At 39.8% G+C, this 21166-nt stretch overlaps 1 protein-coding gene across 3 annotated transcripts; it reads right to left on the reverse strand.

The window, feature by feature from the left end:
• Positions 1–200: 200 nt before the first annotated feature.
• Positions 201–21053, reverse strand: LZIC (leucine zipper and CTNNBIP1 domain containing). 3 transcript variants are annotated; one of them, XM_059912441.1, is made up of 8 exons: positions 20759–21053; positions 20319–20478; positions 16448–16556; positions 15252–15387; positions 14819–14917; positions 13049–13144; positions 12793–12874; positions 201–534 (listed from the first exon to the last, which is right to left on the reverse strand). In XM_059912441.1, exons 3-8 carry the CDS (start codon positions 16546–16548, stop codon positions 500–502), a joined length of 549 nt encoding a protein of 182 aa, XP_059768424.1. In that variant the 5' UTR covers positions 16549–16556; positions 20319–20478; positions 20759–21053; the 3' UTR covers positions 201–499. The 3 variants fall into 3 exon arrangements, with proteins under 3 accessions (XP_059768424.1, XP_059768434.1, XP_059768414.1); XM_059912451.1 differs by lacking the exon at positions 201–534 and adding an exon at positions 4053–4259 and having other exon boundaries at positions 20759–21052; XM_059912431.1 differs by lacking the exon at positions 201–534 and adding an exon at positions 11888–12295 and having other exon boundaries at positions 20759–21050.
• Between the last annotated feature and the right edge of the window lie 113 nt (positions 21054–21166).

The following is a 21166-nucleotide window of genomic DNA, read 5'->3' on the forward strand; positions in this document are numbered from 1 at the left end:
ATCTGGCTCGCCACCAACCTGTCCCTAGAGTGTTGGTTTCTGCAGCATCTGATACGTACATGCTCCCTACATCACGGAACCTTGTTTGTACTGTGCTTGGGAACAATATAAAGAAATAATTATTCATTTCTTTGGCTGAGTGTTTTGACAGACCAACATGTCTTTTTTTTTTTTTTTAATTTATTTTTGGCTGCGTTGGGTCTTCATTGCTACGTGCAGGCTTTCTCTAGTTGCAGCGAGCGGGGGCTACTCTTCATTGCGGTGTGCGGGCTTCTCATTGCAGTGGCTTGTCTCATTGCGGAGCACAGGCTCTAGGCGCGTGGGCTTCAGGAGTTGTGGCTCGCAGGCTCTAGAGTGCAGGCTCAGTAGTTGTGGCGCACGGGCTTAGTTGTTCCGCAGCATGTGGAATCTTCCCAGACCAGGGCTCGAACCCTGTGTCCCCTGCCTTGGCAGGCGGCTTCTTAACCACTGCACCACCAGGGAAGCCTGACCAACATGCCTAATAAGTGTACTTTGTGAGCCTCAAATGTTCACCTAGTAAAGACAAACCAACATAAGGCCTCAATTTAGATCCAAATGTTCAGCCTATTAGCCTTTAAGCACAGTAGTCTGTTTATCACCTTTTTTTTCCCGGCTGGTTATCGTCTAATTAAGCATAAAAAATTACCATCCCTAAAAGCAAAGCGCCTCTACTCTCTGGGAATAAATGACAGAACAGCTATCTTTCCCCCCTGCACAAACCAATGCATTTCATATCTGTAGATATTGAAATGTTACCAGTGTATTTAGGTGAGACTGAAAAGACCATTCCTAACAAGCAATTCCTTCCTCACCCTACTGATGGACACACTGCCCACCAGCTTACTGTTGCTAACAAGTAGTGGGGCCTGTTATTATTAAATATTTGTAGCTTTGCTCCTACCCTTCACTGTGCTAAGAGTAGAAATTTTCAAACCTACCTGAGAGTATAAATCCTCCTGTTCCACATTTATATGTTTAGCTATTTGCTATTTGTAAGACTGAGGTCGAGCTTTGCAGTAATGTGACAGACACTTAGATTTTGCATTTTGGTCCAGCAGAGGTTGCTCAATCTAAATGAACTTTGTGGCTTTGTTTTCTGCACACACCGCTCCCCTCACTTTCTTCATTACTGTTCTTCTAGGAAATTACTTCCCATCAGCAGTACTTGCCCCCAGCTGGTTGTAAGTCAGATGGGGCTCTTTTTTTATAGTTAATAAACACTAAAGGCTGAGGGCAGCAAATCTACACCCTGGTGCCAGCTAATGAAGAGCCTCACATGAAAGCTTATGCAAAGGGGACAGGCATAGTGCAAATGTCCTGGGATCCCAGATAATCCACTATTCTCCCACACGCTGCATAACAGATACTAATGATTATTAATTATTTAAGCAAAGAACATGAGAGCCAACACAGGCGGCAAAAGGAAAAAACAAGAAGCTGCACTCTAGAATCCTCTGTTGAAATCATTTTAATTCACACAAGCTACAGAGCCAAGGGAAATAGACCAAGATACTTAACAGCTAAAGAATTTTTTAAAATCCTCTACCACTTTTTTCCCTTAAAAAAAAAAAAGGCAACTTAGGCTATATTTGTATCCATTGCTGAAAAACTGGCATATGAAAATGACATGGCTTCCACAGGCTGCCCTCTGTGACGGCACGTGCAGGCCAGGGAGTGACAGGAGGAGGCTCAGCCAGATCTTCGTAGGCTCCAGTGAACCCTGAGGTTGTGAGTCCCAAGTCTCCCCTCGAGATGCATCTTTCTTGCTCACACACACTAAGGGCACTGGAAGTCTAACGCTTGAAGCTCCATCCACCTTGATTTTCTTTTCTTTGTGCTTTGTACTAAAACCTTTGTGAGATTTTCACTTCAAATTTCAAACGTCGTGTCATTCCTGGTAGGTTTTACTTTTTCTTTGTATATATCAGGATACCTAGAACGGTTTCTTCCTATTACATAAGCTGTGACACTATTTTAAAAAGTTAAGTGCTCAAAAGAGGCACAGTTTGATCTTATTTTTAAATTCTTAGACAATCTCCACTTGTTTGAAACTAATTGGTGGTTCTACAGTGCAACCTTTCCAAACTGTCAATCCCCTGGCAGCTAACGACATTTCCTCTTACAATCAGAGTTTTAGTTTCTAATTCAGTAACATTTAGAGATCTAACGCTCATTATTACTGTAACTAACCTGGCTCTGTGACTAACAAGAGACTGTGTTTTCTTTGCAGGTGTCTTTTTCTGACCTTGTTCCAATATTCACACTACCTTCCTCTAAGTTCTTACACGGGACCTTTCATTTGAACTGATTCAGAACTTCATCAACATTTCACACGTGAACTATTATGTATCCCCTGGCTTTTGTTCAAGCATAGTCTCTTTAACCAATCGCATGTCACTGTGCTAGGCAGGGGATAAAGCAGCAAATCAGACACATATTGTCCTTGCCCTCATGATGGATAAGACATACACCAATGAATTATACACCTGAATAATTCATTGCAATTATAGTTAAGTGCTAAAAGCTGAAACACAATGGGCTCTGAGACCATATAATTGGGAACCTAACCTTGCATTAGAGTCAGGGAGAGTTTCCCTGGGAAAGTAATATTTAAGCTCACACTTAAGGTATAAGTAGGTGTTAACTAAGCAAAGAGTGGGGAGAAGAGGATAGCACACAGTGGGACCAGCCCATAAAAAGGCCATGAGGAGGAAAGAGAGGATGGTGAGATCAAACTATGGAGACAGAAGGCTGGGTGGCTAGAGTGCAGAGTGATGGGGAAAGAGGTCAGGCCCCTATCATACAGGACTTCATAGGTCATGCTAAGCATTCAGTATTTATCCCCAAAAGTAATGAGAACCACCAAAAGGTTTAAACAAGGATATGACATCGTTGGATTTGTATTTAAATAGATGACTATGGCTTTTGCAAGGAGAATGGACTAAAGTGGGATAAGAACGGCGTACTAGCAAGTGATTGCTGCATAAAAAAACCACCTTGAAACTCAGTGGCTTAACAAGCATTTGTGGTTTTTGTTCAGGGGCCTGCAAATTGCCTGGTGTGGGTATACTTCAGGCTGTGGGTTGACTGTGACTCTGTTGGGTTAGGCCGGGATCAACAGGGTTTAGCTGTACATTGGGATTAAGTCTGCTCCATGTGTCCTCATTCTCCTTGAACGAGAGGCCACGAAGGGCACATTCCTCTTATGATGAATGGCAGAAGAGCAAGAGCACCGAGACAAACTGTGGAAGCACACTGAAGACTCCTCCAGGAATCATATCCATAAACATCCCATTTGTCAAATTCAGTCTAATTGCCAGGCCCAAAACAGTGGGATAAGGAAGTATATTCCACCTCAAGGCAGGAAGGTCTGAATAAATAATTGTTGAGTAATACTCCAATATATCAAAGCAGCTATCATCAAGGCATATTCCATTCTTGATGGAGAATAAATACATGGTAGAGTCTGTTGCTTTCTTCGTCCTAATCCATCTTGCTTTAGCCCCCAAACAATTGCTTTAATTTTCCCAAAGCCTTTACCGGATAGAATATAAAACTGTATAATATTATCAGCTTAGAATTATCAGCTTAGAATGGCACAGTAGGCATTCAATTTATGATGGATGAGTCTGGCACAGTGCTATGTACTCTCATCAATTTTTAGATTTAATTTATTGTTTTGGGGGGGTGGGGGTTTTTGCATTTTTTTTTCTTTTCTTTTTTTAAAAATTTAGTATTTGGGAGGAAAACAAATCTGTTTTCCCCCCAAAGTCCTGATTTATCTCACATTCTTGGGCTTAGCTTTAACTGGGATTCATTGTTTTCTTCCATTCTTGCAGTTAGGAATGCATTCACAGCCATAGTCCTGGGTCTTTAATAAGAAGCTAGTCTTGCTGTGGACATCAATATTTTTGGTGGGGTGTGAGGTTGAGGGGAGAGTTCATGTAACTTGGAAGCAGCCCTGGGGAGTGAAAGTGAACTATTTTTAGCTGAATTTGAGTGGAGGCAATGCACTTGAAGAATCCAAAGCCTTTAGCAATATCTTAGATTGACTTTAATGAGTAGTTAGACTGAAATAGCTACAGGCTCCAGGGGGCAGACCAAACCTATTGAGAACCTCTCCTGGGAGGTAAAAAGGCGCTCCTATAGCTCACATCATGAAGCAGCGTCAGCCTCTTCCACGCCCCCAGCACGGTGCTCAGCATGGCAGCATTTCTGCTCGTCTTACTAATTGGTGGCTAAGTACAGACAGAACAGAAAGGGACACTTATTTTACTAATAAGTAGAAAAGCTTTCTCAGGAAAGCAGAAGACATGCTCACAGAGAAGAGGAGGCAGGGAGTCCTTAAGCACGCATACAGGTGACACTTGGGACTTTAAAACAACTTTGAGCAGGCAATTTCCATTTAATTTCTTTTCAGAGAAGACACATAGAAACAGCATGCTAAAGGGGCTGCAGTGTCTGCAAAAGATAAAGGGACTAGTTTTAATTTGCCTTCCATTTCTGCTGCTAATGACACCCTGCTGAGACATACTATAATATTAACACACAAATTCCCACAAACCCAATAACATCCTTTCACTAGGATGTCTTGGGTTATTATAAGATCTCTGTAGCACAAGTTATGTCATTAAAGGAAATTTAAAAGTAAATTAATCTCACATCCAGGAAACGAAAAGACAGGAGAAACAGAATTGTAGGCTTTTCCCCACATTAGGTACTCCTAGTTAATATATTTTATGATCTTAATTTCCTGTTATTTCAAATATCTAGATATGAACACAAGCTTCCCTTTGTCAAACCAAACACAACGCCTCCATTTTATTTAGTATTCTTAAAATGTATATTTTAAGATTTTAAATATTTTAATGAAAGTGGCATTATTTAATTTTATACAGTTCCTTAAACTGTAGTTTCAAAGCCATTTAACCATTTAATAACTATTCTTCACAAAATATCTACATGAATATTTGGAAGGTGACTTGACAAAATGAGGCCAAAATTAAGTATAAAAGAGTGGCACAATTAGGATTAGAAATGTAGTGACAGGGTTCAGGGGACACACCACCCCACGATATGGCACCTTGGCATATTGACTATTTTAAGCCGATGGAACTTGAGAAATGGCATGAGTAGTAAGGACTTTCGACCTTCCCTTGAAGCAGGTCATAAAACCCTCATGTGAGAGGTGCCCTCCCCAATACCTGGAAGGAAGGAACATCCTTACATTCGAAGAAGAGACAGAGAGGAATGGGAACAAATGGATCTGGCTGAGTTTCCCTCAGTTTCTTACACTCAGCTCACCTTTGTTCTATCTCATTTTCCCACAACTTTCCACCCTTCATCAAATCTAGCATACAAGCACTCAGATTTAACTGTTTCTCTGGGTCTTCATTTCCTTATGAAGGTTCCCATGTCACATAACACTTACAGTAAATAAATGTGTATGCTTTTCTCTTGTTAATCTGCCTCTGTTATAGGGGTCCCAGTTAAGAACACAAAAAGAGGAAAGATATCTTTCCTCCTCTACAGGAGTATTCCCACTTTCTTTCCATTTAATATTCTCCAAAATGACTTAATAATATAAATACAGATGACTCTTGAACAACATGGGTTTGCATGTGTGGGTCAATTTATACCCAGATTTCTTTCACTAAATACATACTACAGTACTACACAACTTGTGGTTGTTTGAATCCACGGATGTGGAACCACAGATACCAAGGGCTGTCAAACTGTACACGGATTTTCAACTGCACAGAGGGTAGGCACCCCCAACCCCCGTGTTGTTCAAGGGTCAACTGTATTTTAGTGAGATATGCATTTTACAATATTGATTTTATTTATTTTTTGGCCACTTTGCGTGGCTTGAAGGATCTTAGTTCCCCGACCAGAGACTGAACCCAGGCACACAGCAGTGAAAGCACCAAGTCCTAACCACTGGACTGCCAGGGAATTTCCTACAAGATTGATTTTAAAATGAGGTAAAAAATTATAGATGAAAGAGATCATTTAGATCAAATTGTACAGATCAGAATTATTTCCAAGTGTAATCTTCCTTATAATATGTGAATATACATCTGAAATAATGTTTCTAAGGATCCAGCTAACTATGATGGAGTGACAGATTTGGAGGGAGGGGTAGATCTATTTAAAACATGATTTTATCATTGTGAAATAAACCTCTTGGTGATGCAGCCGGATATCTAAACTTCTATTAACCATATAAACACTTAAGAGTCTTATTTTTTTAATAAAAGTACTCTATTCAATATCCATTTTAGAAAATTTAACCAAAAAGAGCCAAGTAATGTGTCTGGCGTATCTCAGCACTCAATAAGTGCCTGATGAAAGAATAAATGACATCACAACCAGAAGAGGTAGCAGATAGAAGCTTTCCTTGCTTCCACATAGTAATTGCTGTTAAGATTTTTCTAAAACCCATTCTCTTCACTTTCAAGACCTAATCCCCACCAGGGAAAGTACATTTTGAGTTTTTCAAAGTAAAAGGGTCTAGTGTACACAATTTGTCCAGTGCCTTCATTGTAACAAAATTAACCTGGCACAATCAACCTCCCTCTCTGGCAAGAGCAGCACCGTGGGAGGTCGTAGAGTACTGTGGGAGCAGTCAGGCTCCCAGAAGAGAGGCACACACATGAATGAGCACACACTCACATCCCTCATTTCTGCTCCAGGCTCACAAGTTAAAGACAGAGTTCACATTTTCCTTCCTGAGAATGGGAAGTAGATTTGGGTATGTCTCATGTACTCTTTTATTTGGACTCTTGCTCATGGTATTTTCTCGCAGAGGAATAAACCACTCATAGTTCTGGAAGACAGGATGAAAAGAAATGCCACGAGGCTGAGGCTAAGGGGCTGAGATTTTGCCTGTTTGCTCGAAAATTACAAATGCTCCTCTCCTGAGTAAATATGAAACAAAATATTTAAGAAAATGAGTATAAGTTCAGAGGTCTTGTTTGTTTTGGTGCTTCAAACGCAATGGAAGTTTATTTCTTGCTTCTATGAGTTTAAAGTGGACTTTCCTGATTGGTGGGTGACTCTCTTCCAAGTATTGATATAGGGTGCCAGATTTATTGCCTCCTACAGGCTGCTATCTTTTTTCTTAAATTTTATTTATTTTTATTGAAGTATAGTTGATTTACAAGCTCAGAGCTTTAAAAACCAAATCTAAGGTATAATTTACCAAGACCTAGAATAAACTTGATGTAAAATTTGAGGTGCTAACAAAGTTAAAAAAAAAATTTTTTTTAAGGGACTTCCATGGTGGTCCAGTGGTTAGGACTCGGCACTTCCACTGCAGGGGGGCACGGGTTTGATTCCTGGATGGGGAACTAAGATCCTGCATGCCGAGTGGCGTGGCCAAAAAAAAAAAATTTTTTTTTAAAGATAAAGTAATAAACACCACATTTTCTAAGAACATGGTCAACCATAGGATTAAGACAATCACTTACAACCTAATCCAGGCCAAATATTTACTTTTACCTAAATTACCTATTTTTTTTATTATCATCGAGGGTCACTGCCTCAGTTTTCAACTTGGCCTGGTTTACGAGTATTGCAGGAATAAGGCCAGGCCTAAAAGAATCAGGTTTTCATACAAGCCAAAAAAATCACTGAACTCTTCTTATAAGAAAAGCTCCATGTATATATATGACAATTTAGCAGCAACAAAAAAATAGTACTTGAACTACTAAGACATTTTAGAGTGAACAGACATAATTACGATAACAAACTCTTAAACCATGTATTGAAATTATGACTGAAACACAAAATCAGAGGTTCTTGTGGGAAGGCTTCAGAAGTTGTCACAGTTGCCAGAAGCTGAGGGCAGAGGACCTGTAACTGATGCATAATCTTAGAAAGGACTCTTACTAGCATTACCTTCCTTTTTTCTTTAATTAATTAATTTTTGGCTGCGTTGGGTCTCCGTTGCTGTGCACAGGCTTTCTCTAGTTGCAGCAAGCGGCGGCTACTCTTCTTTGTGGTGTGCGGGCTTCCCATTGCAGTGGCTTCTCTTGTTGTGGAGCACAGGCTCTAAGCACGCGGGCTTCAGTAGTTGTGGCACGTGGGCTCAGTAGTTGTGGCTCGCGGGCTCTAGAGCGCAGGCTCAGTAGTTGTGGTGCGTGGGCTTAGTTGCTCTGCAGCATGTGGGATCTTCCTGGACCAGGGATTGAACCCGTGTCCCCTGCAGACTTAACCACTGAGCCACCAGGGAAGTCCCTGTCTTCCTCTTTCTTAACTCAAAAGAAAATTGGTGGCTCTCCTTGACCTCCTTTATAGAAAATATTTTTTACTTGTTTATTTTTAATTGTAGTCCATTGTCTGAGGCTGTAAGGAATGTGATGCTCTCAGAGGAAAACAACGAAGTGTTAGGAAGCTACCAACTGACAGCCTCAAACTGCTCAACTTTCCTGGTCCTCTGCTTGGAACAGCATGGACTTTGCATTGTAAGCTCTTAAGAACGTCAGTAACCCCTTGTGTCTGAGGTCCTTTCAGCATTACAGTCTTTCCACCTTGCTATTAGTGTGAGCAGGGAGAAGGGCTTTCAAAAAGAAAATGAGTGAGGATGTCAAAAGGCCATATTCTAGGGTGATATCTAGTAGAGCCATATTTCTAACCTGCTTTTTGCAACTTAATGAAAATATTAAGTACTAGTTTCCCCAGTTTCTAAATCTTTTTAATTCCAGGGCCACACAGACTGGAAGCAATTACAGCTTGTTCACGGGGGGTCTGTGGGAATGCTGACAGTTTTAATTTACATATTAATGCTGAAAAACAATTTGAGAGGCAAAGAAGAGTATTCTTTGGTCTTAGTAATGAAAAGACAAGAAAAAAAATGTGGACAGGAAAGTGATTGAAAAGCTCTAGGCAAAATGGTCTGGGTTTATTTTTTCTGTAATAATTTCAAACTATCCACCAGTCACTGTAATAAGATACTATTCCAATGGTGGATTTGCACAGTCTTTTATTTTGCCTAAGATGACCATTCTTTGGCTGAGTGTCTTCAATAAAAGGCCTATCGACCAAAGTTAACAACCCATCTGTCCCAACTCCAACTCGTTCCTGGGAACAACTCATTATATTGCTTGATTTCTTCCTCTACCTAACTTAACACTCACAGGATAAAAACAAAGCAAAACACTGAAAGAGAAATTGTTTTAAATTATTAGATTTCATTAAACAGCCAGGTTGGACACTGGATCATTGGAATTTATTTCTGCGGCAAACCCCAGTTCTTTGAAAAATGCAGGAATTCTTTTCATTAAAATATTAGCTTGACCCAAGGATGTCAAAAAGCTGCCTTAGCATTAGTTATTGCAGTCTGAGACCTCCCAAGACGTCTAAAAAACTAGAAGATTAAATATAGCAAAATATGAACATAAACATAGTTTACAAGTCATTTAATAACTATAGTTGTATAGACTTTTCAAATTATTTTTCTAAATTACCAAATTTGTGAAAAATATATCATATGGCCCTTGAAAAAACTATTAAATGGTGGATTAGCTCCAATGTAAAGCTTTCTACATTAAGAAAGAGAGGGGAATGCATGGTAATCCTACGTCATAGTTAGCTCCTATGATCCCCACTGAACAGATGAGGAAAATGAGGCTCAAAAATATTGTCACCAGGGCTTCCCTGCTGGCGCAGTGGTTGAGAGTCTGCCTGCCGGTGCAGGGGACACGGGTTCGAGCCCTGGTCTGGGAGGATCCCACATGCCACGGAGCAACTAGGCCCGTGGGCCACAACTGCTGAGCCTGCGCGTCTGGAGCCTGTGCCCCGCAACAAGAGAGGCCGCGATAGTGAGAGGCCCGCGCACCGCGATGAGGAGTGGCCCCCCGTTTGCCGCAACTGGAGAGGGCCCTCGCGCAGAAACGGGGACCCAACGCAGCCAAAAATAAATTAATAAATTTTTTTAAAAAAATTTAAAAATAGATGTTAAAATTAAGTAATTAAAAAAATATATATATTGTCACCTACCAAAGGTCACACGGCCATGACTGACAGTGTCTTGCTAGGCACTGCAAACTTTGAAACGAAGGTTAATTTTAAATTAAGTACTAGTCATCACTTATAAAATGAATATATTAATGTGATTAATGATAAAAAAAATATTTCACTGAAAAAAAAAAAAATATTTCACTGAGGTTAGTCTTACAGAAAGTTTAAGGGAAACCAAAGTTAAGGACTCCAGATTCATTTAGGCCTCTTTCAAATATAAAATATTCTTAATTTTCCTTGTCTTACTACTACTGGAAGGGAATCTTGCTACGAATTAAAACAAAACAAAACAAAACCCAAACAGCAATTCTGTTCCTAGGTATATACCCAAAAGAATTGAAAAGGGGTATTTATACAAATACTTAGGCACAAACGTTCATAATGGCAGCACTATTCACAATAGCCAAAAAGTGGAAAAAACCCAAATGTTCATCAAGAGATAAATGGATAAACACCAAGTGGTATCCATGCAAGGGAATATTTTCAGCCATTAAAATGAACGAAGTACTGATACACACTACAATGTGGATTAAACTAAAAAGTATTACACCAAGTGAAAGAAGCCAGACACAAGAGGTCACATACTATATGATTCCATTTATATGAAATGTCCTGATAGGTAAATCCATAGAGACAGAGAGTAGATTAGTGGTTGCTAGAGGACTGGAAGGAGGAGGGAATGACTGCTTAAGAAGTATGGGGTCTCCTTTGGGGGGGATGAAAATGTTTTGCAACTAGATAGTGGTGGTCATTGCACAACACTGTGAATGTACTGAATGCCACTGAATTGCACACTTTAAAATGATGAATTTTAAATGGTCATGTGAATTTCACTTTGGTTAAAAAAAACACACAGAATAATGAAATAATGGCGATTGACCATAAAGCCCTAGATGAATAACAGGTAATTTGCTTTTTCTTAGTTTGTCACAATTTTATGAGTTTGTGACCGTCATAAACCAATATATAAAAAATTACCCATTAAAAGTTCCAAGTAAGGCATTAATGTAGCTGAGGTCCCCTAACTTGTCCAGTTGGCAGAGCACCTAGTAGAGTTTACAGTACACAAGAAGCTTTAAAAATGTTTTTAATTTGTATAAAGTCTAAAGAAAAAGAATATTGAGAAAAATATGAAAGAATATGAAGTGGCCAGAGCCTAGGAAATAAGCTGACGTACATGCATATGGGAAAAATCTATATATCTGAGCATGCAGAGAGATGTAAACACTCAGGAGAGAAACCAGTTTCTTCTCATAACTTATTTTGTGTTTCTCCCAAAACTGAAGAGTAAATAGTAGTTTACAGTCACCACCCACTGGGTTTCAGCAAAGAGGTCACACACAGGGAGGGCCTCAAGCTGCCACTTCCAATTGCTTCCCTGGTGAAACAACGCAGGAGGTTAAGTTACTTCAGGAGACTCTCAACAGGGCTCCCATTGTTCCAAGCTCAAAACTCAGAGATACAATGGGCACCATTCATACTGAGAGCTTACGGGCTGGGGAATGGTCCCTCAGTGACTTTTTTTGGGACATTGAATTTTCATAAACACGGACTTGCACCGATAGGTGTGAATTATTTTTTAAAAGCAGCACAAAATAAAGAAATAAAACTCAATGTACACTAAACTGACAGGACACCTAAGTCTTATCCCCAGCTCTGTCTCTAATGTGACTTTAAGAAAGTCACCTGCTCTTTCTGAGCCTTACTTTCCTTGTTTGTAAAATGAAAATGATTCTAAGATCACTTAGAACTCTAAAGTTCTGTGAACACATATGAGGTCTGTTGATGTTGCTACATTATTTACTCCAACAAGTGGGGATAAATTATAAACAGAAAAGAATCGTCAGTTCGCATCTTTTCATTTACTACCAGCACTTAAAAACAAGGAGGCTCAATAAAGACAGGCAGAGACACTATTTTGTTTTCTCTTAAACAGACAAACCATAATGAATAAGGTCCAGTGAGCCCCTCCATCCCAACAAGTCCAGGATCACGGAAGTGGGTATCCCTACACAAAGCACAATGATGAAGGGCATAAACAAAAGCCTTAAGTATGTTTTTCTGTCACCTTTTCTTAGGTTATTAATACATTTCATGAATCTCTTGACTTCTTTGCCATGACTCAAAATCCCCGGAAGAAAAATGCCATTTACAACAAGAATGCGATCAATGTCCCAAGTTTTCACACCATGTCATTTTTTTGTTTTTTCAACCTCAAAACTTGCCAAAGCAAGAACTTTGTCGCCAGAGCCTAAGGAGAAAGACACATAATAAACAGAAATGTCATTTCAAATGCATTTATAGTTCCAGGTAAAGAGAGGAAAATCTATCACATAGATGATAAAACAGAAAATGAAACGAGCTTTTATTATCAGCGCATTATCCCTGACCCTCCCCACTGCCACGACAGTTTCCTTCCCTGCACAAACAACTCAGCCATGTAGGGCAATTTACTGGTTACAAATACTTACTTTAATTCAGGTATGAAATAGAACATGTAACATTTTAGTTTACTTTTATATTTACATTTAGCTGACAAATATTTTTAAATCATTAGGCTATATTAACTTGATTATTTTTAATTAAATAGTATTGCAAAACAAACCCATTAAAAAGAGGTTTATAAAGAAAACAATTCTGGTTTCACCTCTAAACTCAAGAAAAGGCCATCATTTTATCTCACCCGTGCCATCTGTCAATCTAGAGCAGTAATTCATGTCCAGCTTTCAGAAATACGAGGGTACTCACCAAGGTCTGTAGAGACTTTCTCAAACTGGCTGAGTATAGCACCTGCGTTTGCTGACAAGAAGGCCTCGTCATCTGCAGTCAGCTAAATGAACAGAACAAAGCCCAAAGGACTGAGTTCAAATGTGAACAAAGTGGCTCTAGGAATCACTGTTAAGAATGTCTTAGGACCACAAACCAAATCACAGATCAAGAAGTTCTATACCAAATACTTCCCACTTTTTCTTTATATCTAATATATTAAGTTAAATACAAGTACCTTCTCTCCAAGTTTCCTGAGAGCTGTTAGTATCTCCACTTTCTGCTGAGTATACAGGTCTCTTTCCAGCTTTCCTACCATGAGATCTCTATCCATCTGTAATAGATGAATGTAAAGTATATGGTATTTAAGTTAAAAGCATTCTTTGCATAAAATCAAGCTTTTCAGATGTACTTTTTTAAGAAAAGGTCCTCTACCAATTAATATTATAAAGAACTATAGAAACAACTCAAGGCAAACATGACGGAAATGTTATTACACAGTTCTAATAAATCTTGATTCTAATCATAACCATTGTCTTAGTTATAAACTCTACTGAGGAATTAGTAGGTCAATAGCTTCTTTAAAGAGGAGCTATCCTCTAAGAACTCTATTTCATTAAACTGAAGTGTGGTCTAAAGGCCTGAATGAGACAACTGGTAACAGATCTCCTGGACCTTTGGTTAAATATCACCTCTACCACCAGAAACATTGATAGCATGTACTATGCTTTGGTACTCTTCTATGTGCTTTACACATTTTACTCCATTTAAACTTCATAACAACCATAAGAGGTAGGGACTATCATTATGGCCTTTTTACAAATGGGGAAACAGGCACAAAAAGAGGTTGAAGAAGGACTTCCCTGGTGGTCCAGTAGTAAAGAATCCGCCTTCCAATGCAGGGGATGCGGGTTCGATCCCTGGTCAGGGAACTAAGATCCCACATGCCGCGTGGTGCGGCCGAAGAAAGAAAAAAGAAAAAAGAAGAAGAAAAAAAAAAAGAGGTTGAAGAAAATAACTCCCCCAACATCACATACGTCCATAGTAGAACAGGGGTACAAATCCAGACTCCATGCTCTTAACCACTGTGCTATTAAACTACCAATGGCTGCAAATAACTTATTAATGTCTTAACTATATTCAAGTCTATAAACAGACTTCCTCAAGTGTCAGGTTTATAAAGATGTTTGAAATTCTTAGATGGGAAAGGCCGCACATGCATAAAGCATGGCTGCTAATGAATGCTAGATGGGATTTCAATTCAGAGCTCCAGAAATAAATAGTAAAACTTTGAATGTAGAGTCGTAGCACAAGCAGTCAGTAGCAATTTAAACTGCCATATGCTGGTTAAACCTCTACATTCGTTATCAACAACAACTGCTCAAAGGACTAATTTTGTCAGAAACCTAGTTGTGGGTTGTGGCTCTAAAGTCAACTGACCAGTTTTTTGAAATAGACTATTTTTTAGAGCAGTTTTAGGTTCACAGTAAATTGAGCAAATGGTACAGAGATTCCTCATACACCCCTTGTCCCCATTCATGCATAGTATCCCCATTATAAACATCCCCACCAGAGTGGTACATTTGTTCCAACTGATGAACCTACACTGACACATCATAATCACCCAAAGTCCATACTTTACATTAGGGTTCACTCTTTTTTTTTCTAATTTAATTTAATTAATTTATTTTTAAAAATCATTTATTTATTTATTTGGCTCCGCCGGGTCTTCGTTGCGGCGTGTGGGCTCTTTTAGTTGCGGCACGCAGGATCTAGTTCCCTGACCAGGGATCGAACCCGGGCCCCCTGCGTTGGGAGCGCAGAGTATTAACCACTGGACCGCCAGGGAAGTCCCTAGGGTTCACTCTTGGTGTTGTACATTTTCAAATGACCAATTTTTAAACTTCAGAATAACATAAGCAATAACATGAGCAGAATAACATGAGCAAATTCTTGGGCTGAGAAAAGAAATACATACAGGGACTGGATCAATTTAAAGAACCTTTACCTCTGCTAACCTTGTCCGAAGCTGACCTGGTTGTTTCTTTGCAAACAATCTGATGACCTCTGGGGTTTTAAAGGCCTGGCTGATAGCTGCCTGGATAGCCTAGAAATACAAGAAGGTGAAAACTAACCAAAATAGTCCAACAAATCAGATATTACAATATTTGATTGATGGGTCTTCAATTCTTAATAGGTCTTCTTTGTTCATCAAACAGTGTTACAACTTTAGTATCCATTTGCTATTTCTATGCATGTCACTGGAGTCAAATATGTAACTAGATGAAGATCTGGAAGCAAATGCTGTTTTATCCATAAGTAGACATTCCTCTAGAAGTTAAACCCCAAAAAAGGTACATTTTCTATCTTAAATATACTTACTGGAAAAAAACAACAACAAAAACCAAACTGTGTCACCAACGTAAGTAAATTATGCTTACCAGTTGCATTCCACTTAGTTCATCAACCAAAGTCATATTTCCAGACATAATTTTCTTTAGTGAATCATTAAATTCACTTAGTTGCTCCAGAGTTTCTTTTTTGGTTTCTTCATATTCATCTGTATCAAGTTCCTCTCTGAAGTACAATGAACATAATATAGAAAAATATAGAGTTCCAAGAGAAAAAAACAATCTTAGTATTTATACACTAAGACTTCAGATACGTATATATACAAAAAATATCCTGGGGAAAAAAGGCTGAAAGGAAATATCAAAATACTAATGATGGATGTGTTCACATATTAGTATGGGCGTTTTCCTGCAATTCTGACAATTAAACTTTCTTTTTTTTTTAAACCAAAATGAGACATACTTAAACCACATAATAACTTCCTTTTAAGCAGTCTCTGAATCAATGGTACAACCTTGGGCAAGATATTTAACTAGCCAAGTCTCAGTTTTTTTATCTATTGTATAAGCTGCAGATAACGATAGTACCTACTTTATAGGGTTGCTATGAGCATTAAATGAAATATGGAAAGTACTTGGCATATAATAGGTACTTAATAAATAGCTGTTATTATTACCATCATTATCGTTAATGGTGGGTAAAATTTTATGCACCTTGAAATACAACAGCAATGCAGTACTTGCCATCTGAGTACTCCAAACAAGCCATTTATTAAACATAAACTACAAAACAGCTCCCATTTATTGAGTGCCTGCTTTGGGCCAAGCACTGTGTTGTTCCCTTCATCTGCAATATTTACAATAATCTTTCAAGGTTGTTAAAAAGGCAATGAGCAGTCTTAGTCCTTTGAGCAGTCAAGGCTGAAGACACACCAGAAGTTCAAGCAGTACCTTCTCAGCTTGATACCAGGCAGGGCTACTTTAAATACTGAAGACAAGGTGGGTGTTATTATTTCCATTTCACACTCAAGGAAATGGAAACTTAAGGTGGTTAAATATTTAGCCCAAGTTCACACTCACTTTGTAATTAATCTAAATACTTTCATATCCCAGCCTTTTTAACTCCAAAGCCAGTACTGAGTTTATTTCTCCAGCAGACAAAGCACTGTGAAGAACACTACAGGGGAAACCAAAATCACACATGGGCCTGCACACATGGAGCTTATAATCTAGCTGCAGAAAAAAAAGCCATTTTACAGTATAGCAGCACACAATTATACTATTACCTGCATTCCTCCAGGTCCTGTAATTGCTGCATTAGTCTATCCAACTGTTCTTCTAAGTTCTGCTTTAATTTGCTTGTCTCTGTCTTTCCTCTGGAAGCCATTTTACTCTCTAAGTAGAACAATAAAGCAATTTAAAGTAGGCTATACTCAAAAAAAAAAAAAAAGTGGTGGGGACTTCGCTGGCGGTACAGTAGTTAAGACTCTGCGCTTACCCTGCAGGGGGCGCTGGTTCGATCCCTGGTCTAGGAACTAAGATCCCGCATGCTGCGTGGCACAGCCAAAAAAAAAAGTGGCTATACTCTTTCTTTTTTTTTTTTTTTTTTTGGCTATACTCTTTCTGAGCTACAGGTGTGGGGAAGATAGTTGTGCAAAAAAAAGAAATCTCAATTTATATATAAAAGTTTAAACGCATATAGTAGTAACACCCCACAAAAATGCCTGGGAGTCTTCTTAATTGAATTGACAAATTAATTAGAAGCTTTAACTATTAGTCTATCTTACTTTAAACATATTTGATAGATGAAAATACAGATTTATAAAGAAACAGATCAGGCGTGACTCTGCTTTACAAGATTCATTTTGACATTCTTTTTCATTCTTAATAAGTACACTCCAGGACTCAGAATACTCCTAGTATTATCTTATTGGTCTTTTTGTGCATTTACCTAATGACTTGTGGGCATGAACAACTTTTGATATGAATTTCTTCTTTGGAAATGTGCCCATTTTTCTACTGGATTATCTTTCTCTTACTGATTTATATAACATAGATATAAAATCTTTGCAATTATGTTGCAAATATTACCTCTTGTCTCCTGACTTTAAAGTTTATTTATGGCATTTTTTGTTATGGTAAATTATTATTTTTAATGGCCAAACCTATCTTCTCCTCTATGTCTTCTTAGTTTTGTGTCCCATGAAAGCAGGCCCTGACCATCTCAAGATTTTTTTAAATATACTATTTTGTTTTTGTTTTTGGCTGCACTGCGGGGCTTGTGGGATCTTAGTTCCCTGACCAGGGATTGAACCCAGGCCCATGGCAGTGAGAGCGTCAAGTCCTAACCACTGGACTGCCAAGGAATTCCCAAAAATATACTATTTTTTTGTTAACGCTGTGAAGTAGGGATCTAACTTTTATTTTCTTTCAAATGGATAGCCAACTGCCCCAACACTGTTTACTAGTCAGTATTTATTGATGCTACCTTTAATTGAGACTCAATAAAAACAGACTCAAGTCTGTTTCATTGATAATATTCTGGTCCTAAGGCATTACTTTACTATTTTAATTATTATAGCTTTAGAGCTGGTGTATACTGATGACTGATAAGGAGTTGGCTCTATTATTGTTTTTTTTCCCCAAAATTCTTGACTATTCTTGTACATTTTCCCTTCTAGATGAATTTAAGAATCAATTTGACAAATTCCCCAAAAAAATTAAATTGAAAAATTTTTTTTTAAATTTTATTTATTTATTTATTTATTTTTGGCTTCATTGGGTCTTCGTTGTGCGCGGGCTTTCTCTAGCTGCGGTGAGCGGGGGCTACTCTTCGTTGTGGTGCGTGGGCTTCTCATTGCGGTGGCTTCTCTTGTTGTAGAGCATGGGCTCTAGGCACGCGGGCTTCAGTAGCTGTGGTGCACAGGCTTAGCCGCTCCGCAGCATGTGGGAGCTTCCCGGACCAGGGCTCGAACCCGTGTCCCCTGCATTGGCAGGCGAATTCTTAACCACTGTACCACCAGAGGAGTCCCTCAACTGAAATTTTGACAGGGGTTACATTAAAATTAATATGGAGAAAATCTGTATCCTTGAAATTTGAAACTTCCAATCAAGCAATGTATCTCTCCACTTATCAAAGCTTTCTTTTATGATCTCTAGTTTTAAAAAAGTATTATTTTATTTACAAAGGCTTTAAACATTGAATGTTCTTAGATATCCTGTATTTTTTGTTAATATCGGAAATAGGGTTTTTGTTATTACAATTTCTTTTTTAAAAAATAAATTTATTTATTTATTTATTTTTGGCTGTGTTGGGTCTTCGTTGCTGCGCACAGACTTTCTCTATTTGCGGAGAAGGGGGGTTACTCTTTGTTGGGGTTCCCAGACTTCTCATTGTGGTTGCTTCTCTTCGTTGCGGAGCACGGGCTTCAGTAGTTGTGGCTCGTGGACTCTAGAGCACAGGCTCAATAGCTGTGGCCCACAGGCTTGGCTGCTCCACGCCACGTGGGATCTTCTGGACCAGGGATCGAACTCGTGTCCCCTGCACTGGCAGGCAGGTTCTTAACCACTGTGCCACCAGGGAAGTCCCTATCCACCATTTCTTACAGGCAAGACTCCAGCCTCCATGACCTTCCCTGAGTTCCAAAGGGCGGATTCCGAACATTTGCTAATCAAGGGAGGAGTAGCCAAGAAACCACCTGAGGCAAGATTAAAGGGACCAGAGAAGAAGCTCATCCTTTTTTTTTTTAAAAAGACTGTCTAGAACTGTGTTCCTGAGGCTGTTTTCTTTTTTTTAAATTTTTTTTTTTTAAGTTGAATCTTTTTTTTTTTTTTAATTTTATTTATTTATTTATTTATGGCTGTGTTGGGTCTTCGTTTCTGTGCGAGGGCTTTCTCTAGTTGCGGCAAGTGGAGGCCACTCTTCATCGCGGTGCGCGGGCCTCTCACTGTCGCGGCCTCTCTTGTTGCGGAGCACAGGCTCCAGATGCGCAAGCTCAGCAATTGTGGCTCTCAGGGCCTAGTCGCTCCGCGGCATGTGGGATCTTCCCAGAACAGGGCTCGAACCCGTGTCCCCTGCATTGGCAGGCAGATTCTCAACCACTGCGCCACCAGGGAAGCCTTTTTTAATTTTTAAAAATTTTTACTTATTTTTTTTTGGCTGCGTTGGGTCTTTGTTGCTGTGCACGGGCATACTCTAGTTGTGGCAAGCGGGGGCTACTCTTCATTGCGGTGCGTGGGCTTCTCATTGCGGTGGCTTCTCTTGTTGCGAAGCATGGGCTCTAGGCGCGCAGGCTCAGTAGTTGTGGCGCACAGGCTTGGTTGCTCCACGCCATGTGCGATCTTCTGGACCAGGGATCGAACCTGTGTCCCCTGCATTGGCAGACGGATTCTTAACCACTGCGCCACCAGGGAAGCCCTCATCCTTCTCTTTTGAGCCTGCATTTTCTTCTACCTATCAAGGCCAAGTCATCCATTCTTCAAGGTCAGGTTTCACCTTCTCCATAATGCCTTCCTTGGTTCCCTCCCAATCACTACATTGTGAGTTATTTAAGAGTAGGGATTTTACATTTTCTTTATACACCAGCGTCTAGCACAATGCTGGGCAGGTAGAAGGTACTGGATAAATAACTGGTAAATGAAAAAAAAAAAAAAAAAAAAAAAAAACTGGTAAATGAATAATGAGAATTGACTGCTTTTTACATCTTAGTAAAATTGACTGCTTTTTACATCTTACTGCATTCTACATCTTAGTCTCCATTTAACACTATGTCTGCCTTGAATTATATGTGATTTCATTATAGCTTGTTGTTTGTCTGTCTTCCTCTCCAGACTGTAAACTGAGAGCAGAAAATGGGTCTGATTTCTTTCTTAGCCTCTTCAAGCACTTAATACAGACTACATATTCGATAATTGAATGAACTGTATAAAGGCACAACGTACTGTAAGGAGGTAAAGCTATTCTAAATGAATTTCAGGGAAGATGAAGACGCTTTAAAAACCTCACTCTCATGCTACATTATTTGAGATTTATCCCAGAAAGATTAACTCGCGGGCACCACCTAGTATTCAATAAAGGTGGTGCACCTTTTACCGCAACTGCAAAATTACTCTCAAAAACTGTAATTTTTGAGAATTAAGGTACTCATTCATGCTCACCTGTCTCTTAGTCCTCTGAACTCTGCTCAGTGCTGACCGGTCTCAAATTGCATAAACCTCCAATTCTTGAAGTTCCAAGTGTCTTAAACTTGAGGAAAGCGGAACTGTTCATCAGGACTATAAGAGGCTCAAAGTTCAAACCACCTGGGGGTGGAGCTGGCTGGGAAAAGGGAAACCATTAACAAGTGGTTTTATTTACTATATATAAACGTATACCTAAAGCAGTCCCAATAACTGCCACTTGGGCAGCCTGCGACTGAAACACACCCTCTCTTTCTAGGACGACATCATAGGGGCGGGAGGGGGTGTGGAGGAGGAGAAACTCGTTTTCCCTTTCGACTGTGCCTCTGGCAGTCTTTCTGAGGATTTTTCTAGTGAGGCCGAGAGTGTTATTCAGGAAAACCCCGCACCCGGATCTGCCTTGAAGGAAGTTGTCATACCCAAAAGCACGGAAAAGGAGCGCATACATTTTCCCGGCTGGAAGTCAGCAGCGTCTGGACCTCAACCATCCGGACGCGGTCAGGGAGCAGCCCCGATCACAGCCCCAAATCCCATCTCCCACCGGGGAACATGAAGCTCCCGCATTTGGGTCCTGCGGCGGCCGGCTCGACTAGGCCCGACTGCCACCAGAGGTCGCCGGGAATCCGCTGCCCCCGAAACTCTTCCGCTTTTCCCAGACCAGAAACCGAACCACCTCCTCAGGCCCTCGGGGTCCCTTCTCCGCCTCCACCCACCACTCGGTCCCAGAGTTCGGAGCCAGGGGCCCCGCCTACCTGAGGGGCCCCGCTCGGCGGACGCGTACAAGAGGAGCACTTCCGTCAGACGCATGCACTTCCGGCCTTCTGGAG

This window comes from Balaenoptera ricei, chromosome 1 (assembly GCF_028023285.1).
Source record: "Balaenoptera ricei isolate mBalRic1 chromosome 1, mBalRic1.hap2, whole genome shotgun sequence".
Lineage (NCBI taxonomy): Eukaryota > Metazoa > Chordata > Mammalia > Artiodactyla > Balaenopteridae > Balaenoptera > Balaenoptera ricei.

Bases quoted from the DNA above. Each gene is read 5' to 3' on its own strand.
- LZIC (XM_059912431.1), bottom strand. From the start codon at position 16,548: ATGGCTTCCAGAGGAAAGACAGAGACAAGCAAATTAAAGCAGAACTTA. The intron at 14,918-15,251 runs GTAAGCATAATT...TTGTATTTCTAG, and splicing joins AACTAAGTGGAATGCAACTG to GCTATCCAGGCAGCTATCAG. The intron at 12,296-12,792 runs GTGAGTACCCTC...CTTTCTCCTTAG, and splicing joins GAAAGTCTCTACAGACCTTG to GCTCTGGCGACAAAGTTCTT.